At 43.8% G+C, this 24316-nt stretch overlaps 1 protein-coding gene across 1 annotated transcript in view; it reads left to right on the top strand.

Annotated features, from left to right (window-relative positions):
• Positions 1-19067: 19067 nt before the first annotated feature.
• The window catches only part of EPB41L4A (erythrocyte membrane protein band 4.1 like 4A), a 135714-nt gene continuing 130465 nt past the window's right edge, over positions 19068-24316 (top strand). The window contains exon 1 of the mRNA XM_075136683.1: positions 19068-19292. Within this exon, the coding sequence (XP_074992784.1) occupies positions 19194-19292 (99 nt within the window). The 5' untranslated portion in view covers positions 19068-19193. The remainder of the gene's footprint in view (positions 19293-24316) is intronic.

A 24316-nucleotide genomic window follows, 5' to 3' on the forward strand; every position in this document is an offset into this window, starting at 1 on the left:
GATTTGAGCAGCTCCAGCGGTACTAAAAGGGAAGCGGGGAGCTTCTCATGCTGCTACCCCTCGATCCATAGCCACGAGGCAGGGATACCTGTGACGAACTGAAACAAATACAGTGTGATGAATTGTTAGCATTAGTGGAAGAAGATGAAATGGCCCTGGGACACCTAGGAATAACGCTTGGCCCGACTGTTCTTTATTCATTTCTTAGAAGTATTCAAGCGTCTCTGCAGGAATATTAATGGTTACTAAATTCGCCACAATGGTTTGTGGAAACCATTACACAGCCAATTTTCTCTTCTTCCTATACTTTACAGTGCACATACGATATCCATCTTTCTTACTAATCTGCAAAATGCAATAGTTCACAGAAATTGGAACGAATCAGCAGCCTCTTCATGGTTTTATTTACAGTGGGCAAACCTGTACATTTGATTTGCACAGCTGCAAAAGCCAGATTGTTCTTCGCTTAATCTTTTGCACTGGCTATCGAGATTGGGTATCAGGACAAACCAGAGCATGGCATCTTTGGGACTGCTAGTCTTTGCTGCCTTGATGCTTCTCTGCTATTAATCAGGGAAACTCAATCTGCAGAAAGTGAGCCCTAACCCCTCTTCAGCTGCTCCAATCTACGCTGGCTAAGAGCAATTGCCCACCTGTAAAGAGTGATTGCCTGACTTTGGCAAAGGCTACCGAACTCGTGGGGCACAGACTCCATGCCATGCACAGCTTTCTACCTAGCAAGCAGGACAGAGATTTCTGGCCACTCTTGGAGCTCTGCTCTGACCTGTCTTCCTATGCTGATCCTTACCTCAGGTCTAAGCTTTTGTTCCTGCTCTTGTTTCTTGCCCCTGTTGTCCCATTTGCTGCTACTGACTAGGCAGCTCAACGTTGCTCAGATCTTGGCCCAGGTACCAAAATGTGCTACGCTGGATCCGGGGCTGGTGTGCTTCTGGCCTCAGCCTGCCCTGAACATGAGGTTTCTTTGCTATATCTGTTGGCTTGTTCACTGATGTAGTGATGCGAGCAGTTTTTTCTGCTGCAGAGGAAGTGCAGAGGGTGACAAATGATGGCATCATTACACAGCTACTGTGACAGAGGTCATCAGTTCTTCCCTAGTGCTTCTCTGAGCTTTTGTCTTTTAATATTGAATTATCCTCTCCTTCTACCTTCTACATATAACCAAGAATAAGGATTGCCTTCTCTACTAGCCATTTACTATGTACTTCTATGAAGTAATTTGTAATATCTTAAAATAGATTGGGAATTCTGTGTCATGTTCTAGGACTTCTGGAAGAGAATTACAATGAAAACTAGTGTGCACCTAAACTTCAGGGCAAAAGGCATGATTTTACTTTGAACATTTTAACCAGCTTTATTTTGACTGATCAAATATAAAGGATGAGTTCACAGTCCATGGATATTCAGTTTTTGAGCAAGGCTTTGTCTTCGTGAGAGAAGTCTCTCAATGACAGATTCAAATAGAATAGAACAGAACTGAATAGAATAGAACAGAATAGAATAGACTATTTCATTTGGAAGGAATTTACAACGATCATCTAGTCCAACTGCCTGACCTCTTCAGGGCTGATCAAAAGTTAAAGCATGTTATGAAGGGCATTGTCCAAATGCCTCTTAAACGCTGACAGGCATGGGGCATCGACCACCCCTCTAGGAAGCCTGTTCCAGTGTTTGACCACGCTCTTGGTAAAGAAATGTTTCCTAATATCTGACACAGCTTTGAGCCATTCCCATGCATCCTACCACCGGATCCCAGGGAAAAGAGCTGAGCACCTCCCTCTCCACTTCTCCTCCCCAGGAAGCTGTAGAGAGCAATGAGGTCGCCCCTCAGCCTCCTTCATCCAAACCAGAAAAACTCAAAGCCCTCAGCTGCTCCTCACAGGACTTGCCTTCCAGCCCTTCCACCAGCTTTGTTGCCCTCCTCTGGACACATTCAAGGACCTTCACATCCTTCTTAAATTTTGGGGCCAGAACTGCACACAGTGCTCGAGGTGAGGCCGCACCAACGCTGAACAGCGGGACAATCACCTCTTTTGACCGGCTGGCTGTGCTGTGTTTGGTGCACCCCAGGATGGGGTTTGCCCTCTGGGCTGCCAGGGCACACTGCAGACTCATGTTGAGCCTGCTGTCAGCCAGCACCCCCAGATCCCTTTCTGCAGGGCTGCTCTCCAGCCACTCCTCTCCCAGCTTACACTTTTTGTCCAGTGTTACTCCGTCCTAGGTGCAGAATCTGGCATTTTGACTTGTTAAATTTCATGTCATTAACGATTGCCCAGTGCTCCAGTCTATCTAGATCCCTCTGCAAGGCCTCTTGTCCCTCAAGAGAGTCAACAGCACCTCCCAAAAAAATGATTCTGTGAATTGCTTTGATAGTACTTCTTTTTTTCTGAAATTAAACGTCCTTTCCTGTCTGTGATCTATCTACCAAAATCTTACCAGATCAAAATCAGAGATTACAGTAGGGGTGGAGAATCTAATTAATCCAAACTTTATATCTCTGTTCAAAAATGCTACCTTATTTCAAGTATACCATACAAATCCATGTGTACCACACAAACTCATGTGTAAAACACAAATCAATGGAAAAAATTAAATATATTCTAACTATTTCAAAGTTGCTTACCTTTATTTATGGAGAGAGTCCAGTGAAGGGTCACCAAGATGATGAATGGACTGGAGCATCTCTCCTATGAGGAAAAGCTGAGAGAGTTGGGACTGTTCAGCCTGGAGAAGAGAAGGCTCAGGGGGATTTGATGTGAGCAGCCATAAGGGCAGCCTGGTGAGAGGGGGGAAATTACTGAACAAAAGAAAATGCCTGCCAGCCTTGGAGCTGTGAGCCTGGGAACTAGGCCTTGGAAACAGAAACATCCTTGAAAAGTGCAGCTGGCATCTTTGAAGTACAGCTGGGGTACCTAGAAACCGGAGACATCTTGAGATACCATCGATAAGTGCAAAAACCCAAAGAAACTGTAACAGCAACACATCATCTTAAAAAGTGGAAACAGTCTGGGAAAATAAAATCGGTCTGAAAGAATAGAAAACAGCATCATATATTGGCTGTTTAAGGTGAAAAATTAAAATTAACAGCATCTATTGACTACTTGGAGTGGTGATGTCCTATGCCATCTTACGGCTCTATGATATAAAAAGGACTTAACTTTTATCCAGAATGGAGCTTCTCTCTGTGAGAACTTCCTGTGCTGCATGTACTTTTCCTTTGCTAAAGAGGTTGAATTCTTCACAAACTCCAGACTCCAGACTCTGTGACGCAGATCAGCTTTGAAGTGGGACTCTGCCTGTTTATCTTATTCGTCCTCCTTTGGGCCCAGTTTTGGGGTCGGTTTGGTTTGTCCTCCCACCTCTGGGATGGTTGGGTTGCCCTCTTGTCCTCCCCTTTGGGATGGAAATCTGTCCAATTCACTTGACACCATTATTATATATACATGTAAGTCATCTATCATAATTATATCTGCTGCTGTATCGTTGATAAGTTGTATCACGAACGGTAAGTTTCTAGTAACCCGTAATAGTATATACCTACTTGGCTGTTGCTGTTATTGGTTGTTGCTATACAATTGGTTTGTTGCTATTATTAACTGCTGCCATACTATTCATTGATACTATATTATTGATTGCTGATGGAAATTTGTAATAGCTCGATATGTATATATATTTTCCTTCATAAACATAGGTATATTTGCTAGTGGTGATTTTTTTGGAATTTGTGGTAATCTGTAATAAAGCAGGGAAATTTAGTACAAAAGCCTCTGTGTCCTGTGTATTATGGAATCCTACAAACCCATGTTTGTGGTTTCTACACACCCACAGGCTGTGTAACACTTTAGGTTGTGACAGTATCTTGTCAATGTATGTAAGGGAGGGTGCAAGGAGGACGGAGCCAGGGTCTTTTCAGTGGTGCCCAGTGCCAGGACCAGAGGCAGTGGGCACAGGCTGAAACACAGGAGGTTCCCTCTGAACATCAGGAAACACTCTTTCACTGTGAGGGTGAGCACTGGCACAGGTTGCCCAGAGAGGTTGTGGAGTCTCCATCCTTGGAGATATGCAAAAGCTGTCTGGGCATGATCCTGTGCAGCCGTCTCTAGGTGGCCCTGCTTGAGCAGATCATCCAGAGGACCCTGCCAACCTCAAGTCTTCTGTCTTTCTGTGATTGTGTGTTATTTGACTTAATTTTGAAAAATCGTTCTTTTTCCCAAATAGTTATTTTTCTTCAGTATTGAAAGCTGAAGGCAGCAGACTTGTTTTAGTGATTGAGCTTAGTCAGGAGCACATACAAAACCAGAACAAATTACAGGGAAACTTAATCCAGAAAAAATCATATTTTCAGTGACACAATGTGGTGTTAACATGACAAGCAAAGGAAAAATCTCTTTCTAAATCAGATTTTTATCTTGGTAATGTCCCTTCAGCTGGGAGGGTGGGGGGAAACATCGGCTCCTTCTCAGTTGCTTTTGGCAAGTAACTCAGCTGTGACAGATCATCTTGACTTCAACCTGACGTTTGGCTGCAATGACCAATATTAATGAACTTCAAAATAATGCCTCTTTGTCTACCACAAAACAAATAGCACCAGCAGTTGGAGCTATCACTCGTCTGACTAGTTTTGCTTGTAAGGATTGTCAGCAAGCACTGAATAAAATTCGTTGAGCTGGGTGTGCATGGAAAACTTAATAGACATGGTCTCATAATTTAATAGGTGACCGCCCCCCCAGTTGTCTGGTAAGTCTAGGCATTAAATATCAGCTTGTGTATTTATTTGGAGACCTATTCCATCTTTCATGGAAAACGAGGAAAATACATAATTCCTTGTTATTTTCCTTTCTAATGGCATAAAGTGTGGTGGCATACTCTTTATTTTTATTACAGTGGTATAGTTGAGTACTATATAAGAATTGGGAACAAGATGTGGAGTGTCAGAAGGCTTCATTAGACATGCTATAAGTGCTATTAGAAAGCTATTTTTATGAAATCTGTTTCCAGAATTACTAATATAGTTTACTGGCATTTAACATTCAGTCGTCTTCTTCTGCACTTCTGATTTTGGTGTTGTCTTTGGATTTCTTTCAAGGTGTTTAAAAGCTTTTCACAAGAAATTTTATTACCATGTATCTTCATGAATATTTGTATGATAGGTTTTTGTTGGCACAATGCACCTGATAACCCCATAGCACTTGCATTCTTTCTGTTTTTGTTAATTTTACACACCCATATTTTGGACTATCTAGAAAGAAAAGCATAGGAAAACGCTTCAGCATTATCATACCCACAAATGAGACTTTGGTTTTCATTGTGGATGTATAGCTTAACCACTCTGAAGTGAAAAATGACCTGTTCTTCTGCAAAGAGGAGTAGCAGTATAAGAAGTTAGGACGATGTGATTCATTGTATGAAGGTCACACTCCTGATACACTCTAGTACAAAGCAGTTATCTGAAGGCTGTCTTTAAATGATCCATTTGGAAGTGATGAGACAGGAGCCACAGTCATCTGGCTGTTCTTCTGTCATCAGGGAGCATGCACAGCTTTGCTGTGGACTTTCCTCTTCTCATGGTCCTATCAAACCAACATCATTGCCAGGAGCAAATGAAAAAAAATGCCCAGTTCTTAAGCAAAAAGATGTAATTGAGAATGTGGGTCCTAGGGCACAGCAAAACAGATGGGTACGAGTTGTATTTGCAGAAGGCCGAGATCCATGAGAAGAACAGGCCTGTCCTTACTCCCAAGTGGTTTCTCGCGGCAGCATCAGCAAAGCTCTTAAATATGCTGCTTTGTTGTTGGCTAGGTTGACTCAATTCACATGTCCTACCCTCACTCTGTAGTCTAATTAATGTCATAGAAGATAATTTCCAGACACTTAGGGCACAAGTTATATAATATATATAAATTATATACAACTTGTGCTCTGCTGATTGTCTTCAGTCCTTTTGGCTTCTCTGGAGGAGAAAAATTAGTTGGTCCCAAGACCCTAGATTATACACAACAAAGCAGGAACATATTATTCTGTCTTTGAGTACGATGACAAATTAGAATGTTTGATTTCTCATTTTTATTGTACAGTCACAGATTGGTTCACACACAATCTTCCTTCCACTTCTTCCATGTTGAAGGAAACGAAACTCAAAGCTGAATTCCAGATCTATAAACATGCTCTCCTCAGGGAAAAATCCCACTGATGTTATCCCTGTGGGCCTAGGAATCTAAATATTGTCATAGGACACACATAGGATTTTTTTACTACGTGAAAACCAAAGTAAAACTAAAAATAATGGAACAACAAACATTAAGAATGAATTTCAGCATATTGAGTTTTAACTATTTCTGGTTTTGATAATCTGAGATTTGAAATCTGCCTTTTTAAAAACATGTTTTAATATATTTATCCTTCTAATGTTCTGGGCCTGTTAACTTACACTCTCTTCAGAAGTCATGAGTTAACCATGTTCGCTAATATTTTAATCATAGGCATTTTTTATGGAGGAGATGAGGAGAAATGGCATGTCAAAAGGCGATAACCAACTTGTTTACACATAAGAGATTGGCATTTGAGGTGCAATTCCTACTCTTCCACTGACTCAGAGTAACTCCCTGGTGAAATTAGTGTCTATACCTCAGTTTTCTTGGCTATAGAAAAAGCATAGTGACCTTTGTCCATCTCACTTGTTCATCTTTGTGAGGATCAATCAGTTATTTTTATGTTTTCACAGTGCTTTGAAATACTAAATTTTATGTTTTATATTCTCTTAATGATTTTTTTAACAATGTTTGTTATTGTTATTGTTAAAAGTAGATGTTAGAGTTTCCTATCATAGAAGATCAGAAATTCATTTCCTTTGATTTAGTATTGTAATGGGAAATAATGGATATTTAAGGAAAAAGAAACTTGAAGGCAAATTGGTGTGCAGCAGATGATGGTTCTGGAGGCAGTGGTAACTGATGCCAGATGTCAGAAAAAAATGGTCTGGCGGGAAACTCGTCCTGTGAAGAAGACAACTGTTTTTATGGGCTCAGAGACTTTGCCCTGTAAATCAATCAATTAATCATTCTTGTAACCATTCACACAAGTTGCTGGAGAGGGAGGAAAAGCAATAGGCGCCTTGCTGCTCCTAGGACCTTTTCTGTCAGCTGATTAACAACACAGTGGAAAAAGGGGTCTCTTTTCCAAATGGCATATGAAAAATGAAACATCGTGATTCTGTTTCTAGGCTGCTGCTGAATGAATAGCCCCAGGAGACTGCTAAGAAAGAACATCCTTGTTTAGAAATCATAGAATCATAGAATCATAGAATCATTAAGGTTGGAAAAGACCTCTAAGATCATCGTGTCCAACCATCAACCCAACACATCATGCCCACTAAACCATGTCCCTAAGCGCCTCATCTACACGTCTTTTAAATACCTCTAGGGATGGGGACTCCACCACTTCCCTGGGCAGCCTGTTCCAAGGCCTGACCACTCTTTCAGTAAAGAAATTTCTCCTAATGTCCAATCCAAACCTCCCTTAGCGCGACTTGAGGCCATTTCCTCTTGTCCTGTCACTAGTTACTTGGGAGAAGAGACCAACACCCACCTTGCTACAACCTCCTTTCAGGTAATTGCTGCCTCTAGATGGCAGTGGTCCTGCCAATGCATCCAGCCCTTGATGAAGAGGAAAATCAAAATGATTCTTCATTAAAGCAAGCTGTTCTGAGCAAGCTGATACCATGGAGGGGCATCCTGGAAAAAACTTGCGTGGTGGAACTTTTCTAAGTGTTGTTCACAAAAAGCTGGAGATCCTGACTGACCAGCAATCAAACTCTTGACAAGGTTAATAATTTAATTATAACTTAATATCTTCTCAGTATTCTTTCACCAGCTATGTCTCTGCCTATGAAGAAATATACAGGATAATCCCACAAATGCTGCGCAGATTGTGGCTAACTCTATGGGTGTTAGAATAATCTCAAAACCCAGCAACTGTTCAGTTGCTCAGATTTCCTCCATGAACGTAAAGCTCACGCTTTCATAGGAGGTAAAACGAAAGCTCACACTGTTAATGAGTTTTCTTTGTGATTATGGCCAAATTACTAATCTTGTATGAGGCTTGTCTAAATGGCATCAGGCATACCTGTGTTGAAGAAGTTCATGAAGTGAATGCTCTGTGGTTGGAGAACCCTGGTATGTTCAAACACACATGCAAACTAACATGGTGCCTGATTTGGTGGCTGTCTTGTGCATGTTTATACAGATGCAGACAATTTTCTGTGTTGATGGCTGTCATTTACTTGTGTGGGAGTATAAAGCTGGATAGTCTCCATCCTTTGAGGTTTTAAAAATTGAGCTGAATAACATCCTGAGGCCTTATAGCTGATTGTGCTTTGAGCAAGAGTTTGACCTAGAAACCTCCTGAGACCCCTTCCAAGCTTATCCTTTGATACCATGATCCTAAGGTTTCACTTCGACATCAGCTGAATTATCATAATTTTTGTGGCAGGTCAGCCTTGACTGAGTGCCAGATGCCCACCCAGCTGCTCTGTCACTCCCCTTCCTCAACTGGACAGGGGCAGAAAATAAGATGAAAAGCTTGTAGGTCACGATAAGGACAGGGAGATCTGTTATTGTCATTGGCAAAACAGACTTGACTTGGGGAAAATTGATTTAATTCACTGCCAATTAAAAATAGAGTAGGATGGTGAGAAAAAAAGACAAAGCCTAAAAGACCTCCCCGCCTCCTTCCCAGGCTCAGCTCCTCTCCTTCACTCCCAAATCTTCTACCTCCTTCTCCCCCCAGCCCTCAGCAGTGCAGGGGTATGAGGAATGGGGGGGGCTGGGGTCAGTCCATAACAGTTCCTCCGTGCTGCTCCTTCCTCCTCACACTTTTCCCCTGCTCCAGTGTGGGGTCCCTCCCACGGGATACAGTCCTTCACAAACTGCTCCCATGTGGGTCCTTCCTGTGGGCTGCAGTTGTTCACGAACTGCTCCAGCACTGAGTTCTCTCCACAGGGTGCAGTCCTTCAGGAACTGACTGCTCCAGCATGGGTCCCCCCCAGGGTTACAGGTCCTGCCAGAAAAACTACTCCTGCATGGGCCCTTCTCCATGGGCCACAGCTCCTCCAGAGTGGGCTCTCCATGGGCTGCAGCTTCCTTCAGAGCATTTCCAGCTCCTGCAGCGTGGGGTCCTCCATGGGCTACAGTGTTGATATCTGCTCCACTTGGTCCTCCATGGGCTGCAGGGGGACCACCTGCTCCACCATGGTCTTCTCCAAGGGCTGCAGGAGAATCTCTGCTCCAGCACCTGGAGCACCTCCTCCCCCTCCTTCTCCACTGACCTTGGTATCTGCAGGACTGTTTCTCAGATTTTTCTTAGTCCTCCCTCACAGCTGCCCTTTCTTAAATATGTTATTACGGAGTCACCACCATCTTGGCTCAGGGGCTCAGCTGTGCCCTGCGGTGGGTCTGCTGGAGCTGGCTGGAACTGTCTGTGTGTGGGGCAGACCCATCCTCTTCTCACAGAGGCCACCCCTGCAGCCCCCGCTGCCAGCACCTGCACCCAGTACAAGTTTCTGCTCAACAGTATTCCAAGCTTCGTTGCTCCAAGGCCAGAAAGATCACACAGGAAGAAAAAAAAAGCTTCTTAAATTTGTCCTGAAATGGGATCCTGGTCCTGAAACTTCATGCTGACATCAAGCTGAGTAGTGCCATACTTTCTTTCAAAGCTTCGAGGTAGCAGATGAAACAATCACTTTAGAAGACCCAATTATTATTCTGAAAAGGTCAAAATTGTTTCAACCAGTTCTCTGCCACTCCTTATACCTTTTAGAAAAAACCTGAAGCATTGGTAATGATTGGTATGCAGTCAATATGGGCTTCTTGGTTTTCTTTACACCTCTATAAAGACAGCAGTGTAAATAGAAGACTTTTACTTAGTTTTTAATGATCTATTAATTAATTTTTGATGGTACAGACAGAAGCAAACAGAAGTACAACATAATTAGGCTTGAATTTTAATTGGTAAACTTAGTAACATTATAGTCTGTGCAAACACATGTCTATAAATATGCAAGGAATGATGTAGAACTTGGCTATAAGCATCAGTTGGGTTAACAGACTTTAAGGTATAAACAAGCAAGCATTTAAAATGGTATTTCAGGTATGCTGTTCTGGCAATGAAGTAAGATGCTAGGAATCCAGACCCTATGAAAACAGCATGAATATGATATAAAATGCACGCACAAGCAAATTAAGAATTCATTGTGATCATTCAGTGCTGGCAGCAATGGAAACATTATCACTGAACTTGGTATTATGAATATGGAAGACTATCAGGTAGTAAAGAATAAGCTTTTCTGTAGAAGTATTAGTAGGGAAGGAATGGCTTAATCTCACTAATCTTCTCTTCACAGATGCTGTGTACAGAGCTCTTACAACCTTGGAGCACTGCTATATCAATCCCTGGCAATCTGTGAAACCATGCATATATTAGAATAGTAATACATTTTACATGTTGTGTTAGCGGAGGAACATTCCTACTTTTGTGTCCTAGAAAATATATGAATGTCCATGCTGTAGTCAATTTGTGCTTAATATATATAGTGTGCTATGCATAGAGGTGTACACTTTAACACGGAGATACTCAGGGTCATCTACCAACATCTAATATAGGACACATTGTTCTCCAAGACTGTGACAAAATCCGTTTTTATTTCCAAAGTATAGAAACATATTTTGCTTCATCAGCAATTGCTTCATTTTGTACATACAGCTGCAAAAAAAAAAAAAGCCTTGCAAATGCCAAAAAGGCTTTATCTGAGCAACTAGTATATGCCTTGCTTTTTTCACCCATGTGGTTAGGAGGAGATACAGTGAGGCACATCATTAGCTCCCTGCCTGAAACACCAAAAGCACACATTTAAAAATTGTGTTACATCATGTAGCAAAGTAAGAAGCCAAGCGAGGAGGGCAGCTTGGGACTGTGAGGAGCACAGGAGGGCTGTGGAAGCAGATAATGGGGAGGAACACCCATGGCGCTTAGACCACACTCCAGTTGCCTTCAAGGCAAAATGTTCCATTGGAGGATAAGACCTGTGCAAGCAGCATCTGCACTTCAATTCCATCAAAGCTGTTTACATCTTCATGACCCAGCCTGATCCTGTCTTTCTGTCCCTGTTTGGCAGGCCCAGCTCCTACAGAAGCATCCCCAGCTTATAGCATTTTTACTGTACTTTAATCCTCTTTCTGTTTTTCAGTTTATATGCTTTTTTCCTCCACTTTTCTTCCTTTTGTTTCTCTCTTCTTTGATGTGCTCGCATGGTTTCTTTTGTTTTCCTAGCTTTCACCTCTGTATAGTATACTTACTTTGCAGTTCTTGTCATCCTAACAATAAACAGATCAGCTTGTTTCTCCTCCTGCCCTCTCTCTTGCCCTTTCCTTGTATTTTCCTCGCTCCTCCCCTATACTGGAAATCGAGCTTCTTTACAGCCAGCTGAATGTTAGCATGACCCGTAATTTGAACTCAAAAGTCGGGTAGCAAGAAGTTAGACTGTTAGCTATACAGAATGATGAGGAACAGAAAGTATTCCTATACTCTTAAAGGCCATGTCAGACTTACACTATGACAATATGAAATGCAGCAGTACCAGGACTTTAAAAATGCTGGGAATCTCTTATTTACTTCATCCAGTATCTTAAATAATGTTAGGTGAAATTTTTTTCTCAAGTGTCGTGGTTTAACTCCAGCCGGCAACCAGGCACCACACAGCCGCCCACTCACCCCCCCAGTGGGATGGGGCACAGGATCGGAAGAGTAAAAGTGAGAAAACTTGTGGGTTGAGATAAAGACAGTTTAATAGGTAAAGCAAAAGCTGTGCACATAAGGAAAGCAAAACAAGGAATTCGTTCACTACTTCCCATCGGCAGGCAGGTGTTCAGCCATTGCCAGGAAAGCAGAGCTCCATCACGTGTAATGGTTACTTGGGAAGACAAACACCATCACTCTGAACGTCTCCCCCTTCCTTCTTCTTCCTCCAGCTTTATATGCTGAGCATGACATCATACGTTGTGGGATATCCCTTTGGCCAGTTGGGTCAGCTGTCCTGGCTGTGCCCCCTCCCAGCTTCTGGTGCACCTGGCAGAGCATGGGAAGCTGAAAAGTCCTTGACTACTGTAAGCACTACTTAGCAACAACTAAAACATCAGTGTGTTGTCAACATTATTCCCATCCTAAATCCAAAACACTGCACTATACCAGCTACTAGGAAGAAAATTAACTCTGTCCCAGCTGAAACCAGGACATGAAGGCAAGCTGAGTTCTTTAATTTCTTTGGTTTATTAAGGGACTTCCTGTCCCATGCAGTTCTCATTTACATTTTTTACATGTTTTAAGGAAAGAATCAAAGGCTATCAAATGATGTGCACACAAACATGTCAGTCAGGTGTAACCACACTTACAAACAAACTCCCAGAAAAGGAGCAAACTTTCCAGATCTTCCTGTTGTTCAGCCTGACTTGATAACTCCAGAAAATACGCTTCATCAGAGCGAGTTCCTGGGCTCCGCAGCAAGAAATGTTCCCCATATTCAAGGGATAAACAAGAAATCAGTTAGGTGGTTTAGTGGTCCGGTCTGACTTTGCACTGGAGCAATCCCACTGCAGGCTCAGCATCACTCAGATTCAGTGACTGTTGTAGACGCTTGAGGGAATCCTTCCCATCCTCCGACTACAGAAAGGAAACTTTAAAGCAAGTGACAGCAGGCTACATGTGACATGTATTTTCTGTATGTCTGTATTTTCACTTATCAAGTATCTGAGTCTACAAGGTATATGACGAGTTGGTTATTTTCTTGATCAGTTGCAGGGAGCTGCTGAAATCCTTTTGCGTATGAAATCAACATAGGTAAGTGTAGTCATTGAAGAAAAGACTTATTTCTTCCGATTACTTACAGCATCCCATCACCACCCCATCTCATCATAGCTCATGGCAGGTGTTGTCCTCCAGACGACTGCATTTTCTGCATTCAAGCTACAGCTAAGGAGGACTGCTTTTCCAGGAAGGGCAATCCTTCGTACAAACTGTATTAGAAAATCTCTAGATTTTCAGATTATCCAAAACTTGAAATCTTGCTGCATACTACAGCTGATATTATTTTAGTATAGATCTCACAATATTAGAAATCGCTATATGAGAACAATAGCTTTAATTTAGAAACTATATTTAAGGTTAGCATTGAAGATCTCAGTCGTGAATGTGGCTGTAATATATGGACATCAAAAGACAAAGAGAATAAAGATCTAATACCTGTAAAAAAAAATTTGGACCTGACTTTCTTAAAATTAAGGTTCACAGCGATGGATTTAATAAACTTTTTAACAGTAGTCAGTAGTTTTTTCTCTCAGAGCTTCCTACTGATGGCTTGTCTACATAAACACTATCTTTCTTTTACGGGTGGGAGACACTTCCAGATAAAATGTTCATCTTAATTGGCATTTGTGTCACTTTAACTAGGTCTTGACTGGTTGCTTCCTTGAACTGGCTTGGAGTTCTGGCTGAGGGAATCCTCTCCGCCTATGTTTGGCTTGCCTAAGTCATTGCTTCGGTTTACTGTGTCCCTGGGTTTATTTCCATGGCGTGTAGAGGTCTAATGACCCTCTGGGAAACAGAACTGAGGGTCTCTTGGCAATGATGTCCCTCAAAACTTGCATTCAGAAAGTGGGGGAGAGGAAAAGAAGAGATGATAGTTACAGACAAAGATGGTTTCTGTTGTGTTTGAAAGCGTGGGACCCAAACAACAGCAGACTGACTAATTACCTGAGTCCCTTGTAATTTGCCAGTCAGCATGGCCAGCCTATCTTTGGGATAACAGATGCTTCACTAAGTGTATTCAAAACAACTGCCTTTTACAAGAATATCAGAGTATATCTAGTGCCTTGGAACAGGCATAGCACCAGCTCCCTGGGCATGAAGTTTTTGGCACATCATTGCTCATTATCTTACCCCAAAGATACACTTCTGGAGCTCGTGTAATGTGGTAGGAAAGAATGCAGTAGTTTGGAGACAATAATCTTCTCTTTTCTGTCCTTGAGCATGGGTCTACTCAGTCCTATTTTACTAAGAAAGGTGACAGTTTGTCCATTAGATAGTATTTTTTTTGAAAAAGATATGCTTTTCTTCACAGGAAGCTCACCTCCTAAATATCCACAGATCTTCACAGCCTCTATTTTTCTGCCAACTGGGGCCACAAGGTACCAATCTAAATTGTCAGAACATGACTTAAAGTCCTGGAGAGAATGTATTTTTTTTTCTCTTGGTAAGTTAGATTGTTACATCTTGCCACCCAATTATCTTTACTATTAAAACATATTTAAGTTCTGCCGAGGAAGCTGAGCATAAGCAAAATAAAACAGGATCATCTGGTTCTTCTTTGCATAGGGGTAACCTGTCAAAATCTTGACAGAGACTCTGTAAAACCACATCACACACAAAATTAGGTTCAATAAACAGTAGCTAAAGACAAAAATTTTCTTGCTTTGATAGAAGTATACAGATTTTGCAGTTTCTCATTTTAGCTCTATAGTTTACAATAAATATCCTGAAAGCTTTATTTTTTGCTTTGGGCGAAGGAATTATATTTAATATCGTGTTTTCTTTATTAAAAAATCAGAAAGTGAGAGATGCTTATGATTTCCTTAATTATTCAGTGTGTGTTTGCAGTGCTGCAATCTTCTAGGGTCTTGTTAAACAAGCAAACAAAAAGAAGAATGGATTTTTACTCATTGCCATGTCAATTCAGAGGTCCTCAAGGTGTTTATTCTGTAGAAGTACTAATAAATTTAATTGGCTGTTCAAGTGTACTTTGGGGCCTTTTAAGTTGGTTTTTTTCCTGATTATCACTGCGTTATAAATCTGAATATTGGCCTTAATTTAACATTTCTCATATACAAGTGGTCTTGAATGCATGTCTTACTTTAAGGGCTCTCTAAGGGTATTGTATATAGTATAATGTCAAGTCACTACATTTTTGGAGGAAATAAAAAACTGATCAATATATGAATAAATTTATTTTTACAATGTTTTTGACCACGGATTGTTACTGTGCGGTGTGTGATGTGTAGTAGTAACGCAGAGTCCAGAGAAATCATTAGATGATAGCATCCATGAGTGTGTTTTAAGTAAAATCTTCATTAGTGAAGCGAGAAATGTGAATTCATGCACATTTTCTAACACACTCAGACTGCAGCCTCTGAATGCTGCAAAATGCTATGTGGAAATTATTCTTGATCCATTGCCTGCTTTGGTCTTCTTTTTGTGTGGAAAAGACAGAAATAAGTATAGCTCTCAATAGCGTGTTGAACAGCTGGAGAACCTCTCTGGAAGGACTGCATCTGGGGGCAGTGATGTATGGGCACGTGGGCACATGTCAAACCAGAGCAGTGCAGTGCTGCTGCAGGGGTTGTACCTTATTTTTCCTGTAAACACCCCAGATCCTACCGTATTCAACAGTAACTGTTGAACAGTACCCTTGGTAGGAATTTTCTCTTTAATGGAAGATGCATTCAGCATTGTTCATTTAGCCCAGAGAGTATGTGCTGTTGCTTTCTGTTTTCATTTTAAACTTCTTGCATTAGACCTCGGCGATTTTCTCTGCTCACTGTGTGAGCACGGAGCTGAGTCCAGGAGACTTGTCTTTACATGAGGATGCGCTGTGGCTTGCTTTAAGTTTTCACTTGTCCCCTGGAAGCCCATGGATAAGATATATGATAGTGATATTGGCTGAAACAGGTCATCATGCCTCTGACCACATGTTCAACTACTGGCAGCAAACACTTGTGAGCAAAACTGTCTAAAAATTAGTAAGAAAACAGATATGCTAACCTGTTTCTTTTGGACAGTTAGTCTCACTGCCGATACATTAGAATATGGATGTAGGTCACTTCATATATAGAAGTCCTTGTGGTTCTCAGTGTCTTGTTTTTATGATCACATTGAAAATACTCGATTACAGCTAAAACTGATAATTTTCATGAAGGTGTACTGGATCATAGTGGCTGCAGTGAATTGCGCTGGGTACCTCATCAAACAGGCAATGGACAAAAATGCCTTTATGCCCTGGTCCTGTACATACATGCCTGAGTTAAACATGTCCCTAAGTGTTTGTGTGATGAGAGCTTATGTCAGCAAGTTTTCCTTTGCGGTGCTTGACCTGGTAGAGAGAAGTAAAAAGGAGCTCAGTTACCTAATGGATTTGGAGAACAGATGACTGTCTTATGTTTCCCACAAGTTGTGAGCTGGCCTGATACTTGAAATGCTGAGGCAGGGCTGGTCTTATGTCGTATGGAGCTCAAGCAAAGCTTGGGCCCTACGTTTTTCCCCTATAAGTAATAGTTGTTCTGCTTTCCTGAGCTCCTCAGGGCTCATACTAGTTCCTAGTATAGATCCCATCCCCTCTTCCTCTGCTCCCCTGCCCAATTTTCTCACTTCTTCAGTCCAGGACCTCCTTCCAGGATTTTACTTCAAATAGTAGGTTCTGGTACTGCTGCTGAATCAGTGGCTAGCTATTGGCAGTAGCTAGTTAGGAGACAAGTTCATATGTTAATGGCTCTGTGCTCCAAACACTGGCATCAGCTGAACATGAGCACATGTTTTATATATTCCCTGTGGCCCAATCAGCTAATGTGCAGTAGCGTCAAACAGATCTTCAAAAACAGAAGACATGAAGTAGTTCACTTGGACTGCTTATAACCAAGACTAGTCTTGATTTAAACTGCTCAGCTGTTGGATTGTGATGTAGCTATATGAGCCATTTTAAAATTATAATTAAAGGTTTTAAAACAGGTTTTGAGTTCACTGAGCCCTCCCTCTCACTTGATTAATCAGTGATTTATACATATATAATGACTTTAACTCACTTAGGGGGTAATTTATGTCATGATGTGCATGATATATGGATCTAAATAGACTGAAGAGAGGGAAAAAGGAACCATCTGTTCTCTAGAAAACTGTCCGCTGTCAGAGGATTCAAGAACTGTGTTTGAAAAATGTGTTCAGAAAACGAGGAACAAATTTATCTAAATTCCTTTTGCTGTCTGGATGACATTCTCATCAGGTGTATGTTGCCCAACAAACAAGGTTAAGAACTTGAATCTTTAAGCTTTTGTAAGACTTCATATTCCATAATTTGTTCAAAAGTCTGTATTTTTAAGAACATACATGTCTTTTGTCCTGATCTTCACAGTGCTCATGGAACACTGTTTTTGCAGCTACTGGATGGATACAGAGATCCCACTGCCCAAGTTTAAACACTACCTGCACCAAATAAGGAAATGGAAGTGATATTTCCTGGGAGTAGCAGGGTTTTATTTAGGGTGGGTGTTTAAAAGCAGAAGTATCATTCTTTGTGTCACTTACCTGCATACCTAGTAGGGTTTGTCAAGTGAGAAACCTCCTTGTGCCCTTCCCTTATGCAATAAGAGGAAGTTAACTATCATAAGGAAAACATTTATGCATATTTTTAAATTTTCACATGCAAACTTTGTATGATCTTCAATAGGACGACTTATGCATGCAAACTTAAGCAAATGCACAGGCACTTGTGGGATCAGGGCTTAACTTTCTGCCTGAGGGGGGAAAATCATGGAATATAGATGTGTGCAGCAATTGAAATACAAAGGTGGACTGGTATGTGCTCCAGAAACTATACACAGCAACTGCAAAGGCAGTTGCAAGTTCTTTGATGTTCTACCTTTTCTTTCTTTTTGTTTGGTGTTTTTTCTTTTTTCTTTTTAATACTACAGGGTTGTTGGATTTTAAGTTAAATGTATCTGTAGCAAGCTCAGTATTTAACAGCATGCTGGAAAAAACATTTCCTCCAAGGCTACTTTTAAAGTCAGCCTCTCCCGGCCCTCTCACCGGCGTCTCCAGACGCCCTTCCCTGCCACGTACAAAACCCGCTCCCCGACCCGACGCTCTTCGGGGAGCACCGCCGACCCTGGCGGCACACCGCCCAGCCCGCCCCCGCCGCCGCTCCACGGGCAGCGCGGCCCCGGCCCCCCGCGGCCCAGCAGGGGTCAGTGCTGCCGCGGCGTGCGGGGCCGCGGCCGCCGGGAGGGGCCGCGGTGGCAGAGGCCGGCGGGCCGGCACCAGCACGGGGGACACCGCCCCCGCCCCACCGCCGGCAACCGGCACAGCTGAGCCCCGGGAGAGGGCAGCGAGGGTCCGGCTCCGGGCCTGGGATGCCGGTGGCGTACCGTGAGATGCGGCGCGGTGCCGCGGGCCGGTGCACGGTGTCGGTGCCGGGCGGGCGGGGCGGGGCGGGCGGGCGCGGAGCAGCCAGCCCGTGGGCGGCGCCGGCGGCTTCTCGGCCGGGCAGGTGCCGTCTGCCGGCCTCCGTCTCGAAGCCGCCCCGGTCCGCCACCGCCCGCCCGAGGGCAGCCCTGCGCGGCGGACAGCAGGAGTCGGCCGGCGGCTGGGTCGGTCCCGGCGCCCGGCGGTGCCCCCCCATACCTCCGCCCCCGCCGGGGGAGCAGGCGAGCGGCTGCCGGCGCCCTCCCTACATGGCCGCGGGCAGGCGGGGGACGCCAGCCCCGCGCTCGCTGGGCACCGCCGCCGCCCCGCTCCGCTAGCAGGGTCCGCAGCCGGAGGTAACGCGCCCGCCGGGCGGGGACACCGACCTCCCCCCACCCCTGGCCGCGGCGGCGGAGAGGGCTCCCCCGGCTCCCGCTCCTCCACACAAAGAGGAGGCAGGAGGCGCGGAAACGTGCGCGGACGGGGCGGGGGACGGGGCGGGTGGGCGGCTCGGTACCTCCCCGGGGCGGCAGCGGCGGGGGAGCCGCCGTGACAGCCAGCCGCGGGCGAGGGCTGAGCCCTGGGCTCCTTACTAAAAAGCCGCCGGTCTTTTTCCTCCCCCTTTCCCACAGGGAGCGCCCGGCACCCCCCGTCCAGGCTCTTCCGCGGGATGGCGGCGGCGGCGGAGGGCCGCCCCCTGGGGCTGGGCGCTGCGCCCTAGCAGCCGCCGGCTTCCAGCCGCTGCGGCGGGGCGCGGAGCCGGGCGCGGAGCCGGGCGCGGAGCCGGGCGCGGAGCCGGGCGCGGAGCCGGGCGCGGCCCAGCCCCGGCTGCGCCTCAGCCCCTCTCCGCCGCCGCTCGGGGCTTTTCCCGCCTCCCCGCCCCATCCCCGGCTATCGCAGCAGGCATGGGCTGTTTCTGCGCGGTCCCGGAGGAATTCTACTGCGAAGTTCTGCTCCTGGACGAGTCCAAGCTGACCCTGACCACCCAGCAGCAGGGCATCAAGGTACGGGCGGCGGCGGGGCTGCGGGACGCGCTGCGGGAGAGCCCCCGGGGCCGGGCTCCGCACCGTGCGGTGCGGCTGCCCGGCGGCGTCTGCTCCCCACCGCGTTTCGGTAGCCGGGAAGGGAGCGGCGGTAGGAAAAAGGGTTTCCGGGATCCCGCGGGGGGCGAAAAAATAATTTCGTAACTTTCGTTGCGGTCGCGCGAGGGACGGATGAACCAGGAAGACGCGTGCCGGTGGGGCAGAGGTGGCTTTGGAGACTTGACTTGGAGATACTCATTTAAATGAGCAGGTGCCGACCGTCCCGGAGCACTCGGGACACTTGGCACGAGGCTCTTTCCGTACATGCTGGCGAAAAAAAAAAGAAAAAGGCGGCTGTGTACACGGGCTGTTGCGCACCCGTGTTGAGTCACTCCCCTCGGCCGCTGCTGCCTGCCGTGCCCTCCCGGGAGCTGCTCGCCTCTGCGGGGCAAGGGCCGCCGGCGGCGGGGCAGAGCCGGGCGCCTCCCCCCGGCCCCGGGGCCGGCAGGGCAGCAGCTCCCGAGCGGAGGGGTGAAGGTCCAGCCTCGTACCCCCCCCTGTGGGGCCGGTAGCCTGGTCGGTGGGAAAAGCTCTTGCCCTGCTGCAGCACGCTCGGCGCGGATGAACTCTTCAAAGTAGTCGGCTGCCAAACGCTAATGAGACCTGACAGAGCATGTGAAAACTGAGATTTTTCTAAAGGCCCTTTACTTGGTCCTGTTTGGTTCGGCCTGATGACAGCAAATGGCATCTCAGACACTTGAAGCCCTTGTTTGAAAAGCCGGAGACTTGAATTTATTAGCAACGTAAGAACGTGGTGTCAGTGTTGGATCAGAAAAAAAGACAGAAATCAGTTCTTCTAAAATTTCTTCTTGGAAATGGCTGATCTATTTTACCTAAGACATTCAAGGAACAAAAATTTGTATGCCTGTATGTTTCAGCTTGAATGATTAAAATTTGGTGAGGCAACTGGGGAAAGGAAAACCCAAAGAGGGGGAGAGGGAGTCTAAATTAACAATATAATTTTAACTATAGTCTGTGGCACTACCAGCTCTGCATGTATGGAGAATTGTCAAGCTTTGCTGAATCAACTGCCTGCAAATAGGCTCATAAATCCACTCTTAGCACAGAGGAGTAAGCAAATCACTGTGACGCTGGAATTCAGTACCTACGTAGGGTCTTTGAAGTATAAGTTTAGGCATTTCTGAAAAGCTTACCTTTATATGTGCAGATGTGGGTATATATGTTATGTATGCATATATGCTTTTGTTGCCTGTAAATGTGCAGTCGCAGAAGTATATTAAGAGAATAATCTGCAAACATAGTCCTACGGCTAGCTTCATGAATCCAAACCCTGAAAGGTGATGGGTTTTTGCAGTGTCTAATAAAAATTAATGTTCCATGGGAAAGAAAGGATCTGAAGATGTAACTTCTGTTTAAGAACGCATGACTTGCAGTGTTGGGAAGCGTCTAGTTTAAGATGAAGGTGTGGTTTCCTGCCATTCTTACTGCGATCTGAACGTGGTATGATGCTGAAGATTTCACCCCTTCCACCTGTTCCTTCTCTGTCTTGAACCTAACCATGGAGCAGTCATAGAGTCAGTTGGAAGAGTGTGCGGCTCTGACAGAAAAGTAGTAGTTTATTAACGTTTTGGGGTAGCCGCTGAGACTGCACAGCAGGGAACTTTAGGGAAAGGAGAATCTCCCTTTTTATAGCAGCCTGTTTTTTTTTCTTTTTTTTTAAGATTATATTTGTATAATATGAAACCACACCCCAGTGCCGTAGCTCTGTGAGCCCTTGAAAGCCTACAGAGAGGAACTGCATAGCTCTCCCCTAGTCAATGGTTTCCACCATTGTGTTCTCCCTTCCCTTTGTACTCGCACAAGTGTTTGTGCAGCTGTGTGTGAAGAGCGGCGCATGTCCAGCTGAAGGGTAACCACTGGTTTTCCTTTTGCTGGGTTAGTCTTCGGCTGGGTCGGTGCCCTGATCTGCTTCACCGCTGGAGGAGGGCAGAACTGAGTCCTGGCTTGTGCCATTTTAAACTGCTCAGGGAGCATTCGTGTTGTTTTTATTCTACAGGTTTCCACTGAAGTTATATAATTATTTCTTAATAAAACAGAATTTAAACCTTGTCATGTTCTGTCATTTGGCACTTTAACCTTGAAATATGAATGTTTTGTTTTAATTCTTTTGTTAGCATGTACAGATCTGAAAATGCAGTCTTGTGGGTTTTTTTTGTAGAATTTCAGCTTTGGCACCAAGATACAGATTAGAAATGTTCTTATGTATTTTATTTTAAAACAAAAATTCCTTAGAACTTCAGATTCTGCATGTAATCTTTCTTTTGTCTTCATACTTTTAATTGGGTTCGCAGCTACACAGGAAACTTGTGTTTTTGGTACTGTTTTACAAATCTTAAACTATTATAAGAGCAGAGATTTTAAGTGGTTGTACAAGCAACTTCATTCCCTTCTTTTACCCCAAGCAGATGCATGTCTGCTACAAATAAAACCCACAACTTAATAGCTATTTACTGTTTATGTACTTACTTGATATTAGTGGATTTAGTCCTCTTGGCTTTCAAGGGTGGAAGACTGAGCTCTGTGACTGTAGGAGTCCTAGGCAACTTCATTTGTTCAGTGAATCTGAAATAAAGGCATGAAGTAGATGCTTGTTTCTGAATGGATGTAGAGTTTTGAAGATGCGTTGCTTAGTTTGCATGGTAGTTATTTCTGACATGCTACGCTTGACAGCAACTGTATGCAGCAAAATATGACATTTTTGAATTACCGTTTTTATTAACACATTCTTGATACTACAGTGGGCTTTAAATTGTACGTCAGATTAAAACAATGAGCAGAGGTGGCAGAAGACTAAGACTTGGAGTGCAATTTAGAGATACTGGTCTCTTCTGTATGGATTTCGAAGAGGTTGTTAGGGAAAGGAAGGGATTGGGTTTTTTTCTGGTTCCAAGTGGGGAAGCTGAGGTGCAGAGAGGTCAAGTGACTTTTCCGAGGTCATGCAACAGGTCAACATCAGAGCCAGGAATAAAGTTCCCAGCTCTCTAGGGTGGTAGCAGCTGACCACTCTGCTGTGGGCCACGCTGTCTGGAGGGGTTTGTGATGATCTCTTCCGTGTAGTTGCTCAAACTGACTTTTGCTTCTCATAGTTTGTTTCTCTTTTCTCAGTGTTAGCAGTGCTGTCTTGCTGTTCTCTCTTTCTGTCTTTGGGGTTTAAGGCCAGCGCACTGTTGTGTGAAAATGTGGAAGCTGGCTCTCCAGCCTTCAGGTTTACAGCAGGCTGACAATAGCTAGATAATCAGGAAAGGGCATCAAATATCTTATAATCTCATTTTTTATGTTTCCCTATAGTACATTAACAGTGAGAGAGATTTTGGAGAGCGTTATATTTTAGAGATAATAAGGCAATGGCAGTTGTTAGTCCAAAAAATTTTGGATTAAAACAGGCTATTCACCTGGTTCTGGTGCATTTTGTCTAATCAAGGTATATGGTCTTAGGTTGGGGCAGCTTTTCCTCTAAAAAGGATGTTCAAGATGCCAATTAAGAATTGGGTTTTTAACAGACTTTTGCTACAAATATGGTAAGAATCAGCTGTTAACTGAAAAATAATCACTTTTCCAGGACTGTAACTTTGACTCATCTTCACATAGATTAAACAATAACTTAGGCATTTTTACAGTACGGTACTATACCTTCTAAGTAGGTATAGCTTATTTGTTGATGTCACAAGACACGTCAATAGTGTTTTGACATGATACCTGACTGATGGGTTGTAGCCATTACATATTTTGACTCTGTTAAGAATTGGAGTGATTGTCCTCGCAGAAGGAGATTGGTGTGCCTTGTTGCACAATCTTGTTACTGGAGGTCAAGGAAACCTCTGTGGGTCCTTAGAAAATACTGTTATGAAGCCTATTGTGATTAGCTGTTTCAGAAAGAATGGTCATCCTGTAATGTGTATGTAACAGGAATTTAACAACTCTTTTACTTATTTTTCTTGAAAACATTATTTAAGAAAACATTGGGTTTTTTTCCCTGAAGAAGTTAAAAAAATGTTAAGAGACACCTCTATTTTATGTTTGTATCTCTTTGGTTGGAATAAAGTTTGCCAAAAAATATTAGCTACTTCTCCAGTGAACAAGCTCTCTAATTAGTCTTAAGCCATCTGGTCATTGCACTTTTGAAGTATTCCTTGAAATTCCACTCTGAGCACTATTTTTGTGCTAAGTCCTATTTAATTCGACATGTGTAATGGGCCAACAGCAAAGTTTCATTATAAGAGAAGTGATGAACAGGATAGATACACTACTTCTTCCTGGAAGACTCCGTTTGCAGTGTATGTTCTGTAACATTTTATTAAGTAGTACCATCTAATAGTGATATTCTGGCCAGTATACCACTTACTTGGTATGTTAAGGTGTTAATTGGTACTTTTGTGACATACAACGCTATCTGGCCCTCCATGTGTGGCTCTCCATGCAGAGTTGCATTTCTGCCTTTACAGAGTGTAGTTTGTGAGCCACACTTACAGGTCGTATCTCTCTTTAAGGTACCCAGTCTCCAAAGAAAGTGTGTGGTTTTTATCTGGGACATAAGCAGACAGATTCTTCTTCACGATGATGTACTGAGAATTTAACAAAATGAGATCCAACAATCTAAAAGCAGGCTTCAACATCTCAACGTGGTTTAAAAAAATAAACAAAAAACCACACACACACAAATACCTGAAATGGTGAGTGGCTGAGGTTAGGAACTTTGTTAAATTACTTGATATGTAAAAAACATGAGTGGGTTCATCAGAATATGATAGATGTTGTTAAGAAACTCATGGAATAATTGACAATATGATTTAGTATAATATATAGAAATAGGTAAACATACCATTTCTTAGAAAGTTTTCTGGGGATTACTCTGGCATTGTTCTTCTTGTTTCACTCCCCAGTGAAGTTTTGTTTGTTTTTTTTTTTTTAAATCTGAGCAGTTCAAA

Source organism: Calonectris borealis, chromosome Z (genome assembly GCF_964195595.1).
Source record: "Calonectris borealis chromosome Z, bCalBor7.hap1.2, whole genome shotgun sequence".
Taxonomy (NCBI): Eukaryota; Metazoa; Chordata; class Aves; order Procellariiformes; family Procellariidae; genus Calonectris; species Calonectris borealis.